This window comes from Peromyscus maniculatus, chromosome 17, assembly GCF_049852395.1.
Source record: "Peromyscus maniculatus bairdii isolate BWxNUB_F1_BW_parent chromosome 17, HU_Pman_BW_mat_3.1, whole genome shotgun sequence".
In the NCBI taxonomy this organism is placed as follows: domain Eukaryota; kingdom Metazoa; phylum Chordata; class Mammalia; order Rodentia; family Cricetidae; genus Peromyscus; species Peromyscus maniculatus.
This window is the reverse complement of record NC_134868.1, coordinates 47,707,676-47,725,485: the sequence shown is the minus strand read 5'-3', so window position 1 is coordinate 47,725,485 and position 17,810 is coordinate 47,707,676. Positions and strand designations below refer to the sequence as shown.

Here is a 17,810-nt window from a genome sequence, read left to right as displayed (position 1 = left end):
CTAATGAATGTTTATCATTGTAGGGTAAAAGGGCCAGCCAAAGAAACCCACCCTGGCCCTGAAACCAGAGCCAACTCTGCCCATGACCAACTAAATCAACCAATCCCTGAGCAGAAAATCTTCTCCCTGGAAAAACTCCACCCCTAAGAAGCCCTATATAGGGTGGTGATAGCACACGCCTTTAATCGCAGCACTCGGGACGCAGAGCCAGGCGGATCTCTGTGAGTTCGAGGCCAGCCTGGTCTACAGAGTAAGATCCAGGACAGGCACCAAAACTACACAGAGAAACCTTGTCTCGAAACCCCCCCCCCCACACACACACACAAAAGAATAGATTGTCTGCTGGGCAGTGGTGGCACATGTCTTTAATCCCAGCACTCGGGAGGCAGAGCCAGGTGGATCTCTGTGAGTTCGAGGCCAGCCTGGTCTACAGAGCGAGATCCAGAACAGGCACCAAAACTACACAGAGAAACCCTGTCTCGAGAATTAAAAAAAAAAAAAAGAAGCAGCCCTATATATGGCCCTCTGGCTATTCAGTTATCTATCAGCTGTCCTTCTCCACCCTGGCAGAGGAAGCCACTCTCCTGGATTCCTCCTTCCCAAATAAGTCTCTTTTTTAACAGAGTCTTGGGTGAAGATCTTTCGCAGGTTTTACAGGTAAGGATCTCCCCTGGGAGCAGAGCAGGGGGCAGCAGAAGAAATGGACACTTCTGCTAGGACAATGGGGGGGGGGGTGAGTGGAGATGAATGCCACGGAACAGAAGCCCAGACACAAGGTTGTAGTGGGTAGCCATTCCAGCTTTGGTCTGAAAGTTCCAACCCCCATTGAGGCTTCGGTAACGGTCACGCCTACAAGGCGGGGCCAAGAGAGGACCCTGAAGACCCGAGATCCGGATGCACTGCCTTCTCTTGGTTCCTGGACTCTGGAGATAGACTGAGCAGAGTTCTCCAGAACTTTCAGACTGCGCTATGTCTTCCCCAGACCCTGCAACCTACCTATCCCTTCATTTGTAAGTTATGCCACTAAATAAATCTCCCTTGTAACTACATGGAGTGGCCTTAATAATTTCACCAATACAAGGTCCTCTGCCCCACATACACAATGTGGCCATCTGACTTGGGACAGTGCTGCTGACTTGGGACACACTGGAGAAAAGAGCATCTTCAATGGATGGTGCTGGGAAAACCGAGTTCCTACATGTAGCAGAACGAAACTGAATCCTCATCACTCACCCTGCACAAACCTCAACTCCAAACAGATGGAAGATCTCAGCCTAAGACCTGAAACCCTGAAGCTACCAGAGGAAAGAGCAGGGGACACAGTTTAAGCTACAGTCACAGCTAAGAACTTTCTGAATGAGACCCTGATCATTCAGAGAATAAGGTCAATAACTGACAGATGAGAAATCTTGAAGTTAAATTGTTTCTGTATTCATTTTCATGTCCCTAATTGCTAAGGATGTTGAACACTTTTTTTCTTAGCCATTTTTATTTCTTCTTTTGAAAACTGTTGAGATCTACATCGCTTTTCTTAACTGGGTCATCTGTTTTCTTGACTCTGTTTTTTGAGGTTTTATATATTTTGAGGACGAATCCTCTGTCAAGTACATGGCTGGCGAAGGTCCTCTCCCACTCCACGGCTTCCTCTTCCACTCAAGTGACTGCGTCCTTAGTCACACGGATCTTTTTAGTCTTTCGAAGCCCCATTTGTCTACTCTTGTCCCTAATTCCTGGGCAGACGGCGACCTGGTCAGAGTGTTTCCCACTCCCGTATCTTACAGGATGGCTGCCTGTTTTCTTCTAGGAGTTCAGTGTTTCGGGTTTCATAGTCAGTGAGCAGTCCCACCCAGCTGTGACGTGTGTGAGCCACAACGATGACTAATGGCCACAAGATATCCCTGAAGGTACAATGCCGCCATTGTATTTTGGTGGTAGCCAACAGCCAACTAATTGGATTTTCAGGCCTGCTCAACCAGAATGAAAGGATGCCTGGTGCTATAAACCTAGCCAATTACAGACTGTTGCTAGGAGAGTTAACTGGTGTAGGCACTACGGAGACCAGTTTGGTGGAGGGGGAGGGTGGTTTCGAACAAGTGAACAGAAGTACTACATGATCCAGCTGTACCACTCCTGGGCAAACATACAAAGGACTCCACACCCTCCTACAGAGATATTCGTACCTCAATGTTTACTGCTGTTCTACTCACAATAGCAAAGAAATAGAGTCCGCCTAAATGTTCTGAACAGATCACGAAAATACAGTACAGAGAAACAATGACATTCAGTTGTAAAGAAAATCATAAAATTTACAGGAAACATGATGGAACGAGAAGATATGTTAAGTGAGGTAACCCAGGCTCGGAAAGACAAACATCACTTTCTCTCTCTCATATGTGGATCCCAACTCTGAAGTTAGATCCATGTGTTTAACTTGCCCTAAGTGTGGCAGCTCTTCCAAGCCCACTCTCACCCCAGGCTCAGAAGACATGGCAGGAAAGCAGGAAGGAGACGATGTGAGAGGCAGAGGCAGAGGCGGAGGAGGAGGAGGAGGACCACCATGCAACACCACCACGCAACACCGTCTTCTAGATACTGCACGGCCATTGCTCTCACGAATCCTAACAGCTGGGGTTACGTGCACACGCCAAAAAACAGTCGAAATTCCAGCATGAAAGGGAGAGGGTCTCAAGGCCCTCACACCTCTAGCTCAGGAGCTGCTGGCAGCTGATGACTGCTGAGGGAGAGGCAGGCATTTTCTCTTGGGGTGTGGCAACTGGTCAGTTGCTCATGAGCCCATGACCCACTGGATGGCTCTGCGTCCATGCAAACAGGCAGCACTAATTGGACTCCATGTCTTTTTTTTTTTTTTTATGAAAAGATGACATGAAGCTGGGAGTGGGTGCTTAAAAAGCAGAAAGTTTTGGTCGTGCCTACAGCACATGTCTACAGCCCCGGCACAAGGAAGGCACAAGCAGGGGAATGGCCAGTCTAAGACCAGCCTGAGCTATACAAGTTCAAGCAACTCTGTACCAAGGAGACCGGCTGGGAGTGCCAGTGGTCACAGAACCTTGGCCTAGCGGGTGCTGGGTCCCGGGTTTGATCCTCAGCACTTTAAGAGGGTGTGACATTCAGCTCTTTCTCGACTCCAGATTGGGGAGGCTGAATTTGTAACAGTACTGAAATGGGTGTCCACTGGGCTGGGTATTCGGTTTCCCTCTCCCAAACCTAACCACAGCCTTCTCTACTGGGCATGCCTAGAGCTGACCTATACCAGCTACCTTCAATTGAATGTGGCCAAAAAGAGTGGCAAAGAGAAGTCCGTGTGAGACCAAAGCTGACTGCCACTCCTGGGTCCCTCTCCATGAGGTCACCTCATACAGCTTATTCTTCAACAGTGATCTTACCGCTCTAAGATCAGCCTGTTCTACAGCGAAGCCTCCCTGCTCATCAACTGCATCCCTAAGACGCCAACGTTCCAGTTATTTGGGGGTCTTCTCTGGGGCAGAATTTAGACATCTTATATTTGAGACTGTATTTTTACTCACGTTTAACATTCAATATTCAGTCAGTTTTAATTACAATATTCATAATACCATTATCTTCAGGATATTTTAATTATACTCTCAGTCTCTAGCAAAAGAATTACTTGTATTTACCAGCTCGTGTAGCAAGTCTTTCTTGTTGGACTTTCTTTGAATCGCCAGCCCCCAAATAATGATAGACTTCTTATTAGTTATGACAGCTTGGCCTTAGCTGAGGCTTGTTCCCAGGTAGCTCTTCTAACTTAAGTTAACCCATTTCTATTCATCTGCATTCTGCCACATGCTGCTTTACCATTCCTCCATTCTGTAAGTCCGACTCCCTCTGTATCTGACTGGCTTGAATGAACCTCAGATTCTTCCTGGATTCCTCTCTCCCTGGAAGTCCCGCCTATCCTCTCCTGCCTAGCTATTGGCCATTCAGCTCTTTAGTAAACCAATCAGAAGGCGTCTTAGGCAGAGACACATCTTCACAGTGTATAAAAAGATTGTCCCACAACAAGCTCACTTAAGGGTTTTGCTGTTAGTTTACTTTTACCATATGTGATGAGAGGGTGGGGCTCCTGTTTCATCACCACACAACCCCCAGCCCTCCTAAGCCTCCACCATCTCCTGACTTATTATGGTGATACTAACTGCCTTCTGGTGTAAAGCCGTTTCCTCTGAATGAAATATTCCCTCCTGGAGGGATAAGGGATCCTCCTAACACCAAACAAATAAATAAAACTGTGGTGGTATTGTGTTCCCCAAAATATTGTGTACTCTAATAAATTTATCTGGGATCAGAGAACAGACAGCCACTAGATACAAAGGCTAGAAAATGGTGGCACTCACATCTTTAATCCTAGAATTCCAGAGATAGAAATCCCTCTGGATCTCTGTGAGTTCAAGGCCACATTGGAAATAGCCAAGCATGGTAACACACACCTTTAATCCCAGAAAGCCAGCCTTTAATCCCAGAGAGTGGTGGTAGAAAGCAGAAAGATATATAAGGCATGAGGACCAGAAACTAGAAGCATTTGGCTGGTTCAGCTTTTGGCTGGTTAAGCATTTGGCCTGGTTAAGCTTTCAGGCTATGGAGCAACACAGTTCAGCTGAGATTCATTCTGGATGAGGACTCAGAGGCTTCCAGTCTGAGGAAACAAGACCAGCTGAGGAACTGGTGAGGTGAGATAGCTGTGGCTTGTTCTGTCTCTCTGACCTTCCAGTATTCACCCCAATAACTGGCCTCGGGTTTGATTTTATTATTAAGAACCTTTAAGATTCATGCAACATAAAACATACAAGGCTGAGGACATTCATGAAAGTTTCCGGGGTCACAGGCTCCCCACCTCCAGGGCTATGTGAGCAGTAACAGTGGTGAGGAGAGGAGACCCCACAGCTGAGCACTTGCAAGTTGTACAGAGCGTATCGGGGGTGCAGCTTTTGTGAGCTGTCACCATGCTGGGGTGGACTTTTTGGTAATATACCTGCCTGTGAGTCACCCATGCTTCAGTAAGGAATCCCCAAAAAACTCACTGGGTCAGTAATCTGGGCTCAGAGAAACCATTTCTTTGGTCTGTCCTTGGTGCCCTACCTGAGAGAAACATGTTTGATCCGATCCCCCAAGAAGTCACATAGCACTTTCAAAAACTCTATGCTGTTAACTAGCTTCTTACACCAAAAGTTTGCCTTTGCCCACTAAATGCCAACTCTTTGTGGGGTAAGGCTTTATCCAACTTCCCAAGGCATTTCAAAAACCTGACGAAAAGCCTGGCACACGCAACTCTCAACGAGTATGTGACACATGAGTGAATGAAGTGTGGGTCCACTCCTCAGCCTCTGAATCCTGGCACTTCTTCCCTACCTCTGAATAATGTCCTTCCCCTTGAATCTCTCATCTCAGCACCTCACTCACTGCTCAGTTCCCTAAATCCCTGTCCTCTCAGCTTCATGGACACATTAAGCAGCTCACAATTGCCTCTAACTCAGCTCCAGGGGATCTGATGCCTTCTTCTGGCCTCCTGAGGTACCTGCACACATGTAATATGTTCTTACACAGACACACAGACACAGACACACACAATAAAAATTAGGGGGAAAACCCTGATCGACACAATCATACTAAGAAAGAAAAGCTCCGTTACTCACGATGCCCCTGAATTCATGATACAGCTCTTCGCTCCACAGAAACACTCTCTCCCATCATCGTGATTCATTCCAAGGTTATGACCCAACTCATGAGCAACAATGGATGCGAAGGTCTCCACAGTGATTTGCCCGAACTGTGCAAACATAGCAAGGTGCAATCAGGAAATGTTTTGTCAGATGATTGTTTTTGTCAAAAGGCAATGGATTTCCTATAGTGCTGACTTGATGTCCACCCAGGTGTCCATACCAGCCTTTGTGTACTCACTCTGATAAGAACTGGAGTGACTCATGTGCTGGTCATCAAGCATGGGTGGACCGTTCCCTGAAGTTTATGAGAAAACAGGCCGATTTCTATGAAATGGAGCCTGTTTCCTCATTCATAAAAAGATAACATCCTGGTGAATTTTGTTGTCATTCTGGAAGAGGGACTTTTCAACTGAAGAACTGCCTGGATCGGACATGTCTATGAGACATTTCCTTGTTTGTCAATGGATCTAGGAGGGCCCACCCACAGTGGGCAGTCCCATCCCCTCGGCCGGAGGTCCTGGGCTGTACGAGAACATTCTCTGAGCATGAGCCAGAGAGAGAGCCAGGACGCATCACTCCGGTGCAGTCTCTGCTTCCAGCTCCCGCTCTGAGTTCTTGGCCTGCGTTCCCTAAGCGATGGACTAGGACCTGAAGTGTAAGTCAGATAAACCCTTTCCTCCTCCAAGTTGCTTTTGGCCATGGTGTTTATCACAGCAACATAAAAGCAAACCAGGATAGATAATAACACATGATAGCTACTAAAAACTTGACCTAGTCTCTAGGGAAAGAGCACACATGCTACTCCTACCAAACTGCTGCTGTAAGGATCTGGGGGTGGGGGGGGGGGAAGCATAGCGTCAGCAAACGCGGGAAACTCTCCCAACGCCTGTATCCCAAATCACACTTCAAGAACAACGTACCACATTAATGCCACCCGCGTGGCTCCTGGAACACACTGTTCCTACAAACGCCATTCCTGCCGTACCGCCAAAGCCTTTCTTCCTAAAGGAAAAGGTGAAGTTATAAAATGTACTTGGGAGGAAGGAGAAAGATTAGTCCTGTTTCCATAGGTAACCTTAACCACGCTGACAAAACCTACAGGAGCTGGGAGAAAACGGCAAAGATCAAGAACTTTTCATTTTGAGAGTATGAGGTTAGTAACACAAACGTAATCTTCTACATTTTTTTTCATCCAAATGATGATGCCTTTACGTACCACGCCAAGTTCGGGGGTTTTTTCCTTGGTGGTAGCTATCTTCTGGGTTAGAAATATTTCTAAAAATGTTTTATACTTAGTCATTCAACAAATGTCAGTGAGGAGACAACAACATAATAAATACATTCACAAGGGACTGCCTTCAAATCTGGAAAGGGGAACAACCTCCATGCCCAGAATTTTACACCTAGCCACACAAAGACAATTACAAAACACTAGAAGAAAAAAAAAAAGGAAAAACTCAGCAAGTATGGGTTAGGATAATCAGAACCCAAACTGAGATGATCTTTAAACTCTATCCTGATCGTGTGAAACTGCTTTCAGCAAAAATCAAACTATTTTCTTTCCATATACTCTTTCACAGAAGACAACAGTGACTGTGAAATACGCAGTAACAAGGTAAAGAAACAAACAGGCATGGGACAGAGACAAGGATGAGCCAAACACAAATGAATGGCAAGAGAATATGATACCACGGCAACAAAACCAGCGGAAGTCATTTTTCCGATCACTTCGTTCACCGCGATTTTTGGAGCCACTTACAAAACCAGCTGCGCGCTGTCGTGTCTGCGTCGCGTTATAAGGAACTTCTCCCGCCACTGCACGAAGTTGCCCAGCACGTCGCCAGCGCCTCCGATGATATTGATTGGGTTCTTCTCTGTCCAGATTTCCAGTCCAACTAGAACAATGCGGATGTTTAACATGATATACATCTGGGGAGGAAGCAGAAATAAAACACGTAAACCACGTGAAGAGTGTGAGAAGAAATGGGGGCGACTGGGACGGGGACCCACGTCCAAGCTGGCCTTGAAGTTTCTGGGTTGCTGAGGATGAACTTGGACTCCTGACCCTTCTGCTTCAGTCCTGGGGTTACAGTTGTGTGCAACCACACCCAGTGAAGAAAAATACTTTAAAACATTTATGAAGGACTATAGCCAATGAAGTTAAAAACAGGATTCTCCGCCCCAAAATGAAAATCTATCCTTCACCCATCAAGGACAGAGAACTAAGATTCAAACTCCTTTTTATTCCCACTGTAAAATCTGATCATCATTACACCCGAGTTCACGTGGCAGCAACCTCCCACTGGAGGAACTCCAGCATCTCTCTCTCTGTGTCTCTCTGTGTGTCTCTCTTTGTGTCTCTGTCTCTCTCTCTCTCTATCTCTCTCTATCTCTATCTCTGTCTCTATCTCTATCTCTCTGTGCCTCTGTCTCTGTCTCTCTGTGCATCTGTCTCTCTGTGCCTTTGTCTCTCTCTATCTCTGCTTCTGTCTCTCTGTTTCTGTCTCTATCTCTCTGTCCCTGTCTCTCTCTGTGTGCCTCTATCTCGATGTCTCTCTGTGCCTTTGTCTCCCTCTATCTCTGCTTCTGTCTCTCTGTTTCTGTCTCTATCTCTCTGTCCCTGTCTCTCTCTGTGTGCCTCTGTCTCTGTCTCTCTGTGCCTGTCTCTCTGTGCCTCTGTTTCTGTCTCTCTCACACACACAGCAGCAGCAGCATTATTAAAAATACTATTCTTTCAATTAAGAAAAGCAAAGGTGCTTTCATAAATATCGCAGCACCTTCCCAGGATCTGTTCTGAAGATGAGGCGGATGCTGATATGAAACCCCTTGCTCTTCTGAGTCTTTCTACATTTCTATTTTCCTTTTAAAAGTTGCAGAACAAACATTTATACATCCAGAGGGGAGAGCTCAAAAATGAACCGTTTTCAATTCTGCTCTGAGACTGTGCCAGGACGGAACAGAAGAGAAACACAACTTACGCTGTCCAGATAGTTTGCTAGCCGAATCATCTCTTCTCGAACAGCGGTCTGGTTTTTTCCCATCATGTCATACTGAAAAAAAAAAACGAAGGAGGAAAAGCCATGCTCACAGGGCAGCCAGACAGTAAAGATGCCTGCCATCCCTTACACCTAAGAGAAAATGCCAAGGATTTCCTCGGAACCAAAGATGGAAGCATCTAGACACTTGCCACCATTTCAAATGAATCCATCGCATTGTGGTGTTGGAATGGGAAATGCCTCCCAGTCTCAGGCATCTGAACACTCGGTCCCCAGCAACAGTGCCGTCTGGGGAGGTTCGTGGGTGGGGAATTGCTGGAGGAAGTATGTCACTGGGGGCAGGCTCTGTAAGTAAAATCTTCCCCACGTCCAGCCCGCCCTCTCTGCTTTGAGCTCCCGCCTGAGCTGTGAGCTCTCAGCCCTTAGCTCCATCCATGTCTGCCACCTGCTGCCATGTGTCCCCCCCATTATGGAGCTAACCCTCAGGAACCATAAACCAAAATAAACTTCTTCTATAGTTGCCTTGGTCAGGGTGCTTTATCATAGCAACAAAAAGTAATTAATACACTAAGGGACACATTTTAGTGATAAATAAGAAGAAAAGAGTAATAAGGCACAATAATAATGAGATGCATTGAAGTCTTAGTTCTCTTCAAATGTGTGTAACTTTAGAATAAATTTTCCTCTTAATGTTACTTTCGCTGATTTTAATGGCAAAGTATTCTCAAGATTTCACAAAGGTATAATCTTAAAAAGCTTAGATAACAGAATGAAAAAATTAATAGATTTCCTAATCTTTTATCTCTTAGGCTAATGATATAACAATAAACTATTTCTAGACCCTAAACTAAAGTAATAATGAGAGATTAGTCCAGGATCACAAGTTCAAAAATGTTATGTGGTTAGAAAAATAGAGATACATAGGAATTTTACTATGATAAGCCAAGTATTTTATACGACCTTGTTTGTACTTGGCTAAATTTGCCTGTCTATTTTAACCTTATTTTAAACAACCTACTTGCTAACAAAAAGAAAAGCTCACAGAGTGTATGACTTCGCTCTGTGACAAAAGTCTTAACAACAAAATCTGTGGTCTATCTGTCCAGCCAGATCCTGCATCTAACAGAGCTGATGGAAATGGAAACACTTTTACTCTGAATCGTTTTCTGTGTGAGTAGAACCCGTCTATCTGGAGAGAATGATAGAGAAAAACACTTTCAGTCTCTAGTTCTTCAGCCACTGCTGGGGCTGGGTCCACACTGGCTCCCCTTCACTTGTCCTTACACCGCCAAGGGATCCCGAGCACACCAAGTACCCATGCAGCCTGACCAACCAGGGCGCTTACCGACCTCCTACACACAAGAAGGGGTTTCTAAAGCCAGGAAAAACATCTTCAAAATGTTCTCTACAACTTGCAAGAAAAGACCTGTCCATCCAATCATATCTATAAATAGTTTTTCATACAAATAAAAACATCAAAGTCATCCAGAACATTTACAATCATCAATATTTTAAATTATTTAGGGTCCACATCAGAATCTGATGACCTTGTAGTAGCTGAAAAGGATGAAGCACCTCCCACAGGTAAAACAAGTGATTCGGCCTTTCAGGACAAATATGCAAAGTGTCCTGCTGTTACCCTGTACCCTGAAAATAGTAAGTGCTTCGACAGCAAGCCAGGACCCGGGCCTGGTCTCTTCGAGGGAGGGAGACATCCTCTGAAACAGCATAAAGTAAGTCAGCCTCACAAGGCAGCACCCAACTATCCTGGCTTACAGCCACAGCCTGCCAAGTCATCGGAAAAGGGTGACAGACACAGCATAAGACAATCACTACAAAGAGCGGGGTTACACTGTCCCAGTTAGGTCTGTGGATGAAGTGAGGACTCAGAAGATTCAGACAGGAAGATTAGGAGCTCAAGACATAGCAAGCTCCTGACTTGAAATAGATAGATAGACAGACAGATGATTGGTTGATTGATTGATTGATTGATTGATAGATAGATAGATAGATGATAGGTAGAGAGATTAATAATAGATAGATAGATAGATAGATAGATAGATAGATAGATAGATAGATAGATGGATGATAGATAGATAGATAGATAGATAGATAGATAGATAGATAGATAGATAGATAGATAGATGATATAGATAGATAGACAGACAGACAGACAGACAGACAGACAGACAGACAGACAGACAGACAGACAGACAGACAGATAGATAGATAGATAGATAGATAGATAGATAGATAGGTGAGATAGATAGATAGATAGATAGATAGATAGATAGATAGATAGATAGATAGATAGATAGATAGATAGACAGAAGGATAGATAGAGATGGATGAATGCACTATTTTAGTTTTGAGATTATCACTTAAGCCACCTATTTATCGTTTTTTTATATTTCCTTTATAAGTCACTCGCTTCTCAACTGCTTTTTTATGAAAAAGGAAAACAGGCCAGCAATTCCTACCCTTTCCTTGTCTACCACAATGAACAGCTCCACATAGCGGGTCTGCGGAAGAACAGCTCTTCTTCTCTGTTGAAACACAAGCATGATAAGAGCAGGTTTGTTATGAGGCTAGACACATTCCTTATGAGCAACAACTTCATATGAGTCACGTGACTTCACATCTGCTAAAAACAGTATCAACGGTTTCACGTAGCATTCCCTTGTCAATAAAACAGGTGTTAACTGCTATTTGTACTGACAAGAGAAAAAAGCTCTAAAGATAAAATGGGTTATCTATGTCCTAAAGAGTAGAATCACTGATTTTTTTTTTTTTAATTGAAGCACGTATACATGCACCTTTTAGAGGGAAACCTGATTACCAGGGTAAGACAGAAAGAAAAACACCTGCTGACATCTGAGAGAACAAGATGGAGCAGGGTCACCAGTATAAAAACACAGCTTCGTGATGTCCTTTATAGACATTCATGCCAAACAGAATACACAAAGGCTTGACAGCTCTCCAGTGGTTAATGAGCACGGGGCAGAGAAGGTGACGATGGCAAAGTGTCATGCTCAGGTGATGGTGTTTTAAAACAGGCCTTCGGGCAGACCTGGGGTAAAGGCCTCTTAATCTCACAAAAGAAAGCTGCATGCCTCAGCCAGCATGTGGCACCTTGTCACTCCTGGAGAAGGAGCACTCTGTGGCTGAGGTAAGCCGGCCCCCGGAACCACACATCTTGAGCAATCCAGGGCATCCTCAGGAAGCCTCCAAAGCGGGACCTGAGTGTCCTTGGACAGTATCTGAGGTAATAATTACCTTCAGTCTATACCTACTGCTCTCTCTCCCGTCTTCTCTTTTCTTCCTCTCCCCACCCTAGAGCTTGAGGTATCCAAGTAAAACCTCCACGGCTCTCTAAGCAGAGTGTAATGACTGCACAGCAATGTCTAAGAGGATCACTGTGCAAGATGTAAGCCCTTGTTTAAAATGGAGACTGCTCTCCTCTCAGTCGCCAGAACTACACACTGCTCATCTTTCCATACCCTGGTTCTGATCACGATACCCGGCATGGAGCTGGGAAAAGACAACAATCACCGTTTCAGTGTGAGAAGGAACGATCTCTTCAGAACAGTCTGAGGCCCGAAGAGTGCTCCTGCTCCTTACCCGCAGCAGCTGAGTCATGCTTGGATGCTCCTCCTCGTCATCCTTCGTGGCTTCCTTCTCTGCATCCCTGTTAGAAACTCCGCATCTCAGAGGCTCCTGGCGGACATCTTCCATTGGGTAGAATAGGTGCTCAAAGCGTGAACTGTTGTGTAGAGGTTCAATTCCAAAACTGGCATTCTCAAAATGCAGCAACCCTCTACATGGGGCGTGGCACAAGCCATTGACAAGGAAAAAGAAATACACAGGAAGGGTCAGAAGCTGATTCGGGCCCTAGTTCCTAACACACAGAAGGAAGCTACGGCACAGGGAGGAACAGGGAGTCCGGCAGACATACGTCAACTTTGGTCCTCCGCTTACTCAGCTCCAACATGAGGCCTGCAGGGCGACTAAGGGGGAAGTGATACCCCACCAGAGTTCGACCCGGAATATGTTTTCTACGAGTCCAGAGACTCTCGGCAGGTCATCTACCCTTTGCCTTAATATAGAATCTACACAGAATTGTTCTCATTAAGTTATTTACTATGCACAAAATATTTAGACTACTTCCTGTCACACAGCAACCATTTAGTAAGTGTTGTTTCTTAAAAGAAGACAATGGCAGCCATCATTTATAACTGATTTGAGAATGGAAAGCAGTATCTATTAGTTCCATCAATCAGGATAATTCCACATCCTCAGGCCTCCAATGCCTGTAACAGCAGCGTTATTATAATTGGCTGTGACAGTATTTCTCTAGACCTTGTTTACTTATCTGAATATAATTAATAATTTGCTTATCTAAATATGATAAGCCCTTTTTCTGCAACTGAGACACCTGCATGAAATAATGCAGGAGAAAATTTTACAAAGTGTTATAGGAATTTAAAGTGTATTTTGCTTCAAACAGCAAATTGTTTGCAGTCTCAAAAAATGAAATTCTCCCACTGGACATTACAATTGATCAGCAATAAGGTTTTTCTAAACAATATTCCAAGAATATCTGAAGCATGGCTAGAAAGGTCTTCAGTAACCTCGGAGAAAACTCCAACTTCAATAAACACCAAAAGGACTCAATCTGGAACAGGCAGGAGAGGGAAGGGCAGAAAGCAGGGAGAGAAACCAGAAGACGCCTCACCTGAGTCCAGAGCAGGTGCTCACAGCCACCGCTGAATTGTGCACGCCCTCCACGTAGCCCCGATAATGACAATGATTCTAAATGAAAAACACACACGTCCTTCAAATACTGCTGTGCTGCTCAAAACCGTCAAGATAGTGCAAAGCTAATCAAATTCCTGAGGTTGATAACCTAAAAAATAGCACACGGCATTCTTCAGACTATCTGAAGACCATCTGCTGTCACCCAAAATACACAAACGTTCAGGCAGGCTCCCAAAGGACACCGGTTACAAACAGTCCTGCCCCCGTGACCTTTCAGTCCAGAAACAGCAGGTTAGGGATTTGCTGCATTTAACATTTTAAGTTACAGAGAACTGACGTGTAAGGACCTGGATGAGGGCTGAGAAGGCCCCATGGGAACGAGACCATTCTGCATAGGGGATGGCCGTCAGCATTTATGTGTCTTAAATACCAAGTAGAAAACTAGATAAAGGGCAGAAGCTCTACAAGTGTTCTTAACTTGTATGGAATGGTGTCAGCAGCCCTCATGTGTAAGAGAGAACCCGGGCCGGGCGGTGGTGGTGCACGCCTTTAATCCCAGCACTCGGGAGGCAGAGGCAGACAGATCTCTGTGAGTTCAAGGCCAGCATGGTCTACAGAGTGTGTTCCAGGACAGGCACCAAAACTACACAGAGAAACCCTATCTCGGGGAAAGAAAAAAGAAAAGAAAAGAAAAGAAAAGAAAAGAAAAGAAAAGAAGAGAGGAGAGGAGAGGAGAGGAGAGGAGAGGAGAGAAGAGAAGAGAAGAGAAGAGAAGAGAAGAGAAGAGAAGAGAAGAGAAGAGAAGAGAAGAGAAGAGAAGAGAAGAGAAGAGAAGAGAAGAGAAGAGAAGAGAGAAAAAAAAAGAACCCGGAATCCACACAGATACAATAAGAGAACATAGCCATAGAGCAACCATCAGTAACAAGTTATTTGAAGTAAATGATGAATACCAGAACTGGTGAACAAAAACTTTAAAGGTGGAAAGATTTACACAACTCCAAATTTTAAAAGAAAAATAGTAACTTTTTTTTTTTATTAACTTTCCCAAGGAGAAACCAACTCCTTAACCAATCACTGACCCTGTTAACCATTAAACAGTGGGACCTGGGCAGGATGTGTCACTAACAAGACACACTGGGAACAATAAGACTGGCCAGTACCAGCAGGTGACCCCGAATCCACCTGCCCGATGACATTTGTTTACTAACCTGCCTTTGTGAGGTATTTCCACAGCACTCAATTTAGTCCTGTTGGAGGTACCTTATCTATGTGACCCAATACCTTCAATTTTCCTGAAACTTCCTTAGTGGGATGAAAGCCTGTGTGCGGTCTGTCAACACACTGAGGCACACCTCTGTCACATACCCCTGCTCTCTATTCAGTCCCACAGAGGAACATGAACAAACCGCCATCTGTTCCGAGGCCAAAAGGACTTTGTCCCAGGTCACCGCGTGATCTCCAAGCCTGTACACTTCCCCTAAACGTTACCTGCTGCTCCCACGATGTTCCCCAGCTCCCCCACTCCGAGAGGAAACAGGGTATGCAAGTTTCTAGAGCATGCTAGGCTAGCTCTAACCACAGCGCTTTCTTACACACTGCAGCCCTTCCCGTTTATGTGTGAACAAATCTGTATTTGTTTTCTCCAATTTAATCTCCATCAGTTCCTTCCAGCAAACTTTCAAAGAAAGGAGAGAAATTTTCCCTTCACCAGTATAGTTCTCAAAAGCACACCAAATCGTATTTTATAAGCTTACAAAACTGATAATCACACTGCAAGGTTGCAGTGAAGAAATGCCTGGTGTGCACCACAGTAAAAAAAAAAAAAAAAAAAAATGCCTGGTGTGCATCATGCTGAAGCTCACAGACTCAGGGAAACTCTGGCTCGGAAAAGCGGAACAACCACCACAGAACCACCACAGAACAGCGCACCAGCCCAGGGCCCAGAGAGCCTTGGCCATCGATTACCAGAGAGAAGGAAGCGCATGGGTGCCTGAAAAGACGCACTGTGAGTATTCTACTGAGTCCCATGATAATCCCTAAGACCTCAGACTTCATAAATCTCAAAGCAACTCGTGTACTTATGTTTCTTATTTTAAAAAAAAAAAATGGCCTTGTCAGAGCCCCCCCCCCAAAAAATAGCTTTATAAATTAAAATCAGTCTTAAGAAGTACAATCCCAAAGGAAAATATTTGAAGTTTATAAATTTACATGTATATTAATTGTGTATTATAGACAATACAATAAGGGACATTCTAGCCCCATGCAAAGAAACGAAGAGTATCTAAGTTTTACCATGTGTTTCAAACCTATTGGCACACTTTCATTTACCTGAACAATATTAAACAACCAAGAAATAATTGAAATCCCCCATGTTAATACCTGATTTTTTTTAAACATCTAGCAAAAAACTACCATTCTATAAGACTTAAATTATTGAGTCGGGCGGTGGCGGCGCACGCCTTTAATCCCAGCACTTGGGAGGCAGAGGCAGGTGCATCTCTGTGAGTTCCAGGCCAGCCTGGTCTACAGAGCGAGATCTAGGAAAGGCGCAAAGCTACACAGAGAAACCCTGTCTCAAAAAAAACAACACAACAACAACAAAAAAAAAACTAAATTATTGAAGTTTCTATACAATTGAAATCTATTTTTGAAATTTTAAGTAGACAGTCTTTCAATAATAAATAATAGTTATATTTATTTATAAATTGCCAGACTATCTCTTGTAAACACCCAAGTATGAACTCACTAAAGTTCCTAGTAACTCCATGACATCGTAGCTACTATCCCCATGTTAAAGTGAAGACACAAAAATACCAACAAGTTGGTACAATCTCACCAGACAATAACCAGAATTCAAGCTTACATAGTGTGTGTATGGAACGTGTCTACAAAAAAAAAAAAAACACTAAGAACTCAGTGGCATCAACTATGGTCTTTGGCTTCTTATCACAGCAATCTCTGCATGGATGAGGAGATGGGTGGATGATCTTTTATCTGGAATATATACTACGATGTAAATTTAATCTCCTCTACTGGCTTCCTATTAAACAATTCAAAGTCACTCAGATAAAACAATCAGACAGTGGCCTAGAACTAGACAGGGCAAATTGTGGGGGCCCGCAGAGGTTTCCTGGTGAGATCTGAGCGTGCTTTACCAGCAGGGCTATATAAGAGGATGACTGGACCACGGGCCTGGGTACCAGAAGTTTGGAAGGGTCTATACATGGCTGTATCTAGCAAGGGGGAGGTCTTTTGACACTGTTATGAAAAGCCCTTTTGAATAAAGTTCTGGGCTGGTGGATATTGATCCAGATCCTCCCGAAGCTGTCCTGTGTTTCTGTCTTTCTTTCTCCCCTCTATATTTCTATCTAAATCTCTTATCCCTCATGCCTCAAGAGTACCCTGGGGTAAAAGGTGGGAGCAGTTCCCCCACAAATGGTGCCTGAGCAGGGGACCAGGGACTTGGCGAAATGAGAGAGGGGACATCGCGGGTCTAAGGAGTCATGCCCATAAAGAATTGAAAAATAAAGGTGATAGTACTTTATTCTCAGGAATGAAAGTAAAGTGGCTGAAAGGTGCCCAAGTGAGTCTTCAGCGTATATCTCTTTCTAAGTTTCTCTTTTTCTTTCTCTCTTAATCTCTATCTACTAAATTAGGTTTAAAAGTAGTAGTATAAGTAAGCCATAGAAAGGTAGGCTTGGGTATATTAGGGTAGAATAGAATTAGGTGTATAGATATTGTGTAGGTTTAATAGGGATAATAGAAACTTAGGGTAGAGTAGGTTTTTCCCCCCGAGCATGGACGGGACCCGGGGCGCATAGGGCAGCATCCAGGACCCAGCAGCCACTGCAAACTTGGCATTCCAAGCAGCTTCAGAAGCTCCAGAAGCTACCAACAATGGCAGATGCCAGAGCCAGCACAAGCGGCAGCAGCCAGGCAGCAGCAGCTGAGACCCCCAGAGAATCAGCACAGCTCAGGTGGCAGACGCCAGTGTGAGCCAGTGTGAGCAGAGAGGTTCTGCAAGCTTTCTGCTCAGAGAAAGCTGTGGTGAGGCGTGGAGACGCCATGCCCAGAGAGAAGCAAATAGCACGCAGTGGCTTGGAGTGCAGCAAAGACTTCCGGACCCCAGCTGCCAGTGCAAGTCTGTCTCCTGGAGCCGCAGACTCTGGCAGCTGGAGCCCGGCAGAGACGCCACGGGAGAGGTGGAGAGCTGGAGAGCCGAGTGGGCAGCTGGGGAGTGAGAGGGCATGGTGCTGTGGCTGTTGTGTGAGAGACAAAGCCCCCACAGAAAGATGCCCTTGGGGTGCACACCAGGAGGGCCAGGGCACAGGCACTCTGAGTCTGAGTACATTCTGGGAAC

General features: G+C 44.8%; 1 protein-coding gene across 9 annotated transcripts in view; it reads right to left on the bottom strand.

Moving 5' to 3' along the window:
- The window catches only part of Adam9 (ADAM metallopeptidase domain 9), a 79,953-nt gene that overhangs the window by 44,042 nt on the left and 18,101 nt on the right, over nucleotides 1-17,810 (bottom strand). For all 9 annotated transcript variants that reach the window (XM_006982959.4, XM_006982958.4, XM_076553799.1 and 6 more), the window contains exons 5-11: nucleotides 13,428-13,504; nucleotides 12,314-12,509; nucleotides 11,173-11,238; nucleotides 8,675-8,746; nucleotides 7,456-7,625; nucleotides 6,617-6,698; nucleotides 5,670-5,803 (exon numbers count right to left, since the gene is read on the bottom strand). In XM_006982959.4, the coding sequence (XP_006983021.1) occupies nucleotides 5,670-5,803; nucleotides 6,617-6,698; nucleotides 7,456-7,625; nucleotides 8,675-8,746; nucleotides 11,173-11,238; nucleotides 12,314-12,509; nucleotides 13,428-13,504 (797 nt within the window). The remainder of the gene's footprint in view (nucleotides 1-5,669; nucleotides 5,804-6,616; nucleotides 6,699-7,455; nucleotides 7,626-8,674; nucleotides 8,747-11,172; nucleotides 11,239-12,313; nucleotides 12,510-13,427; nucleotides 13,505-17,810) is intronic.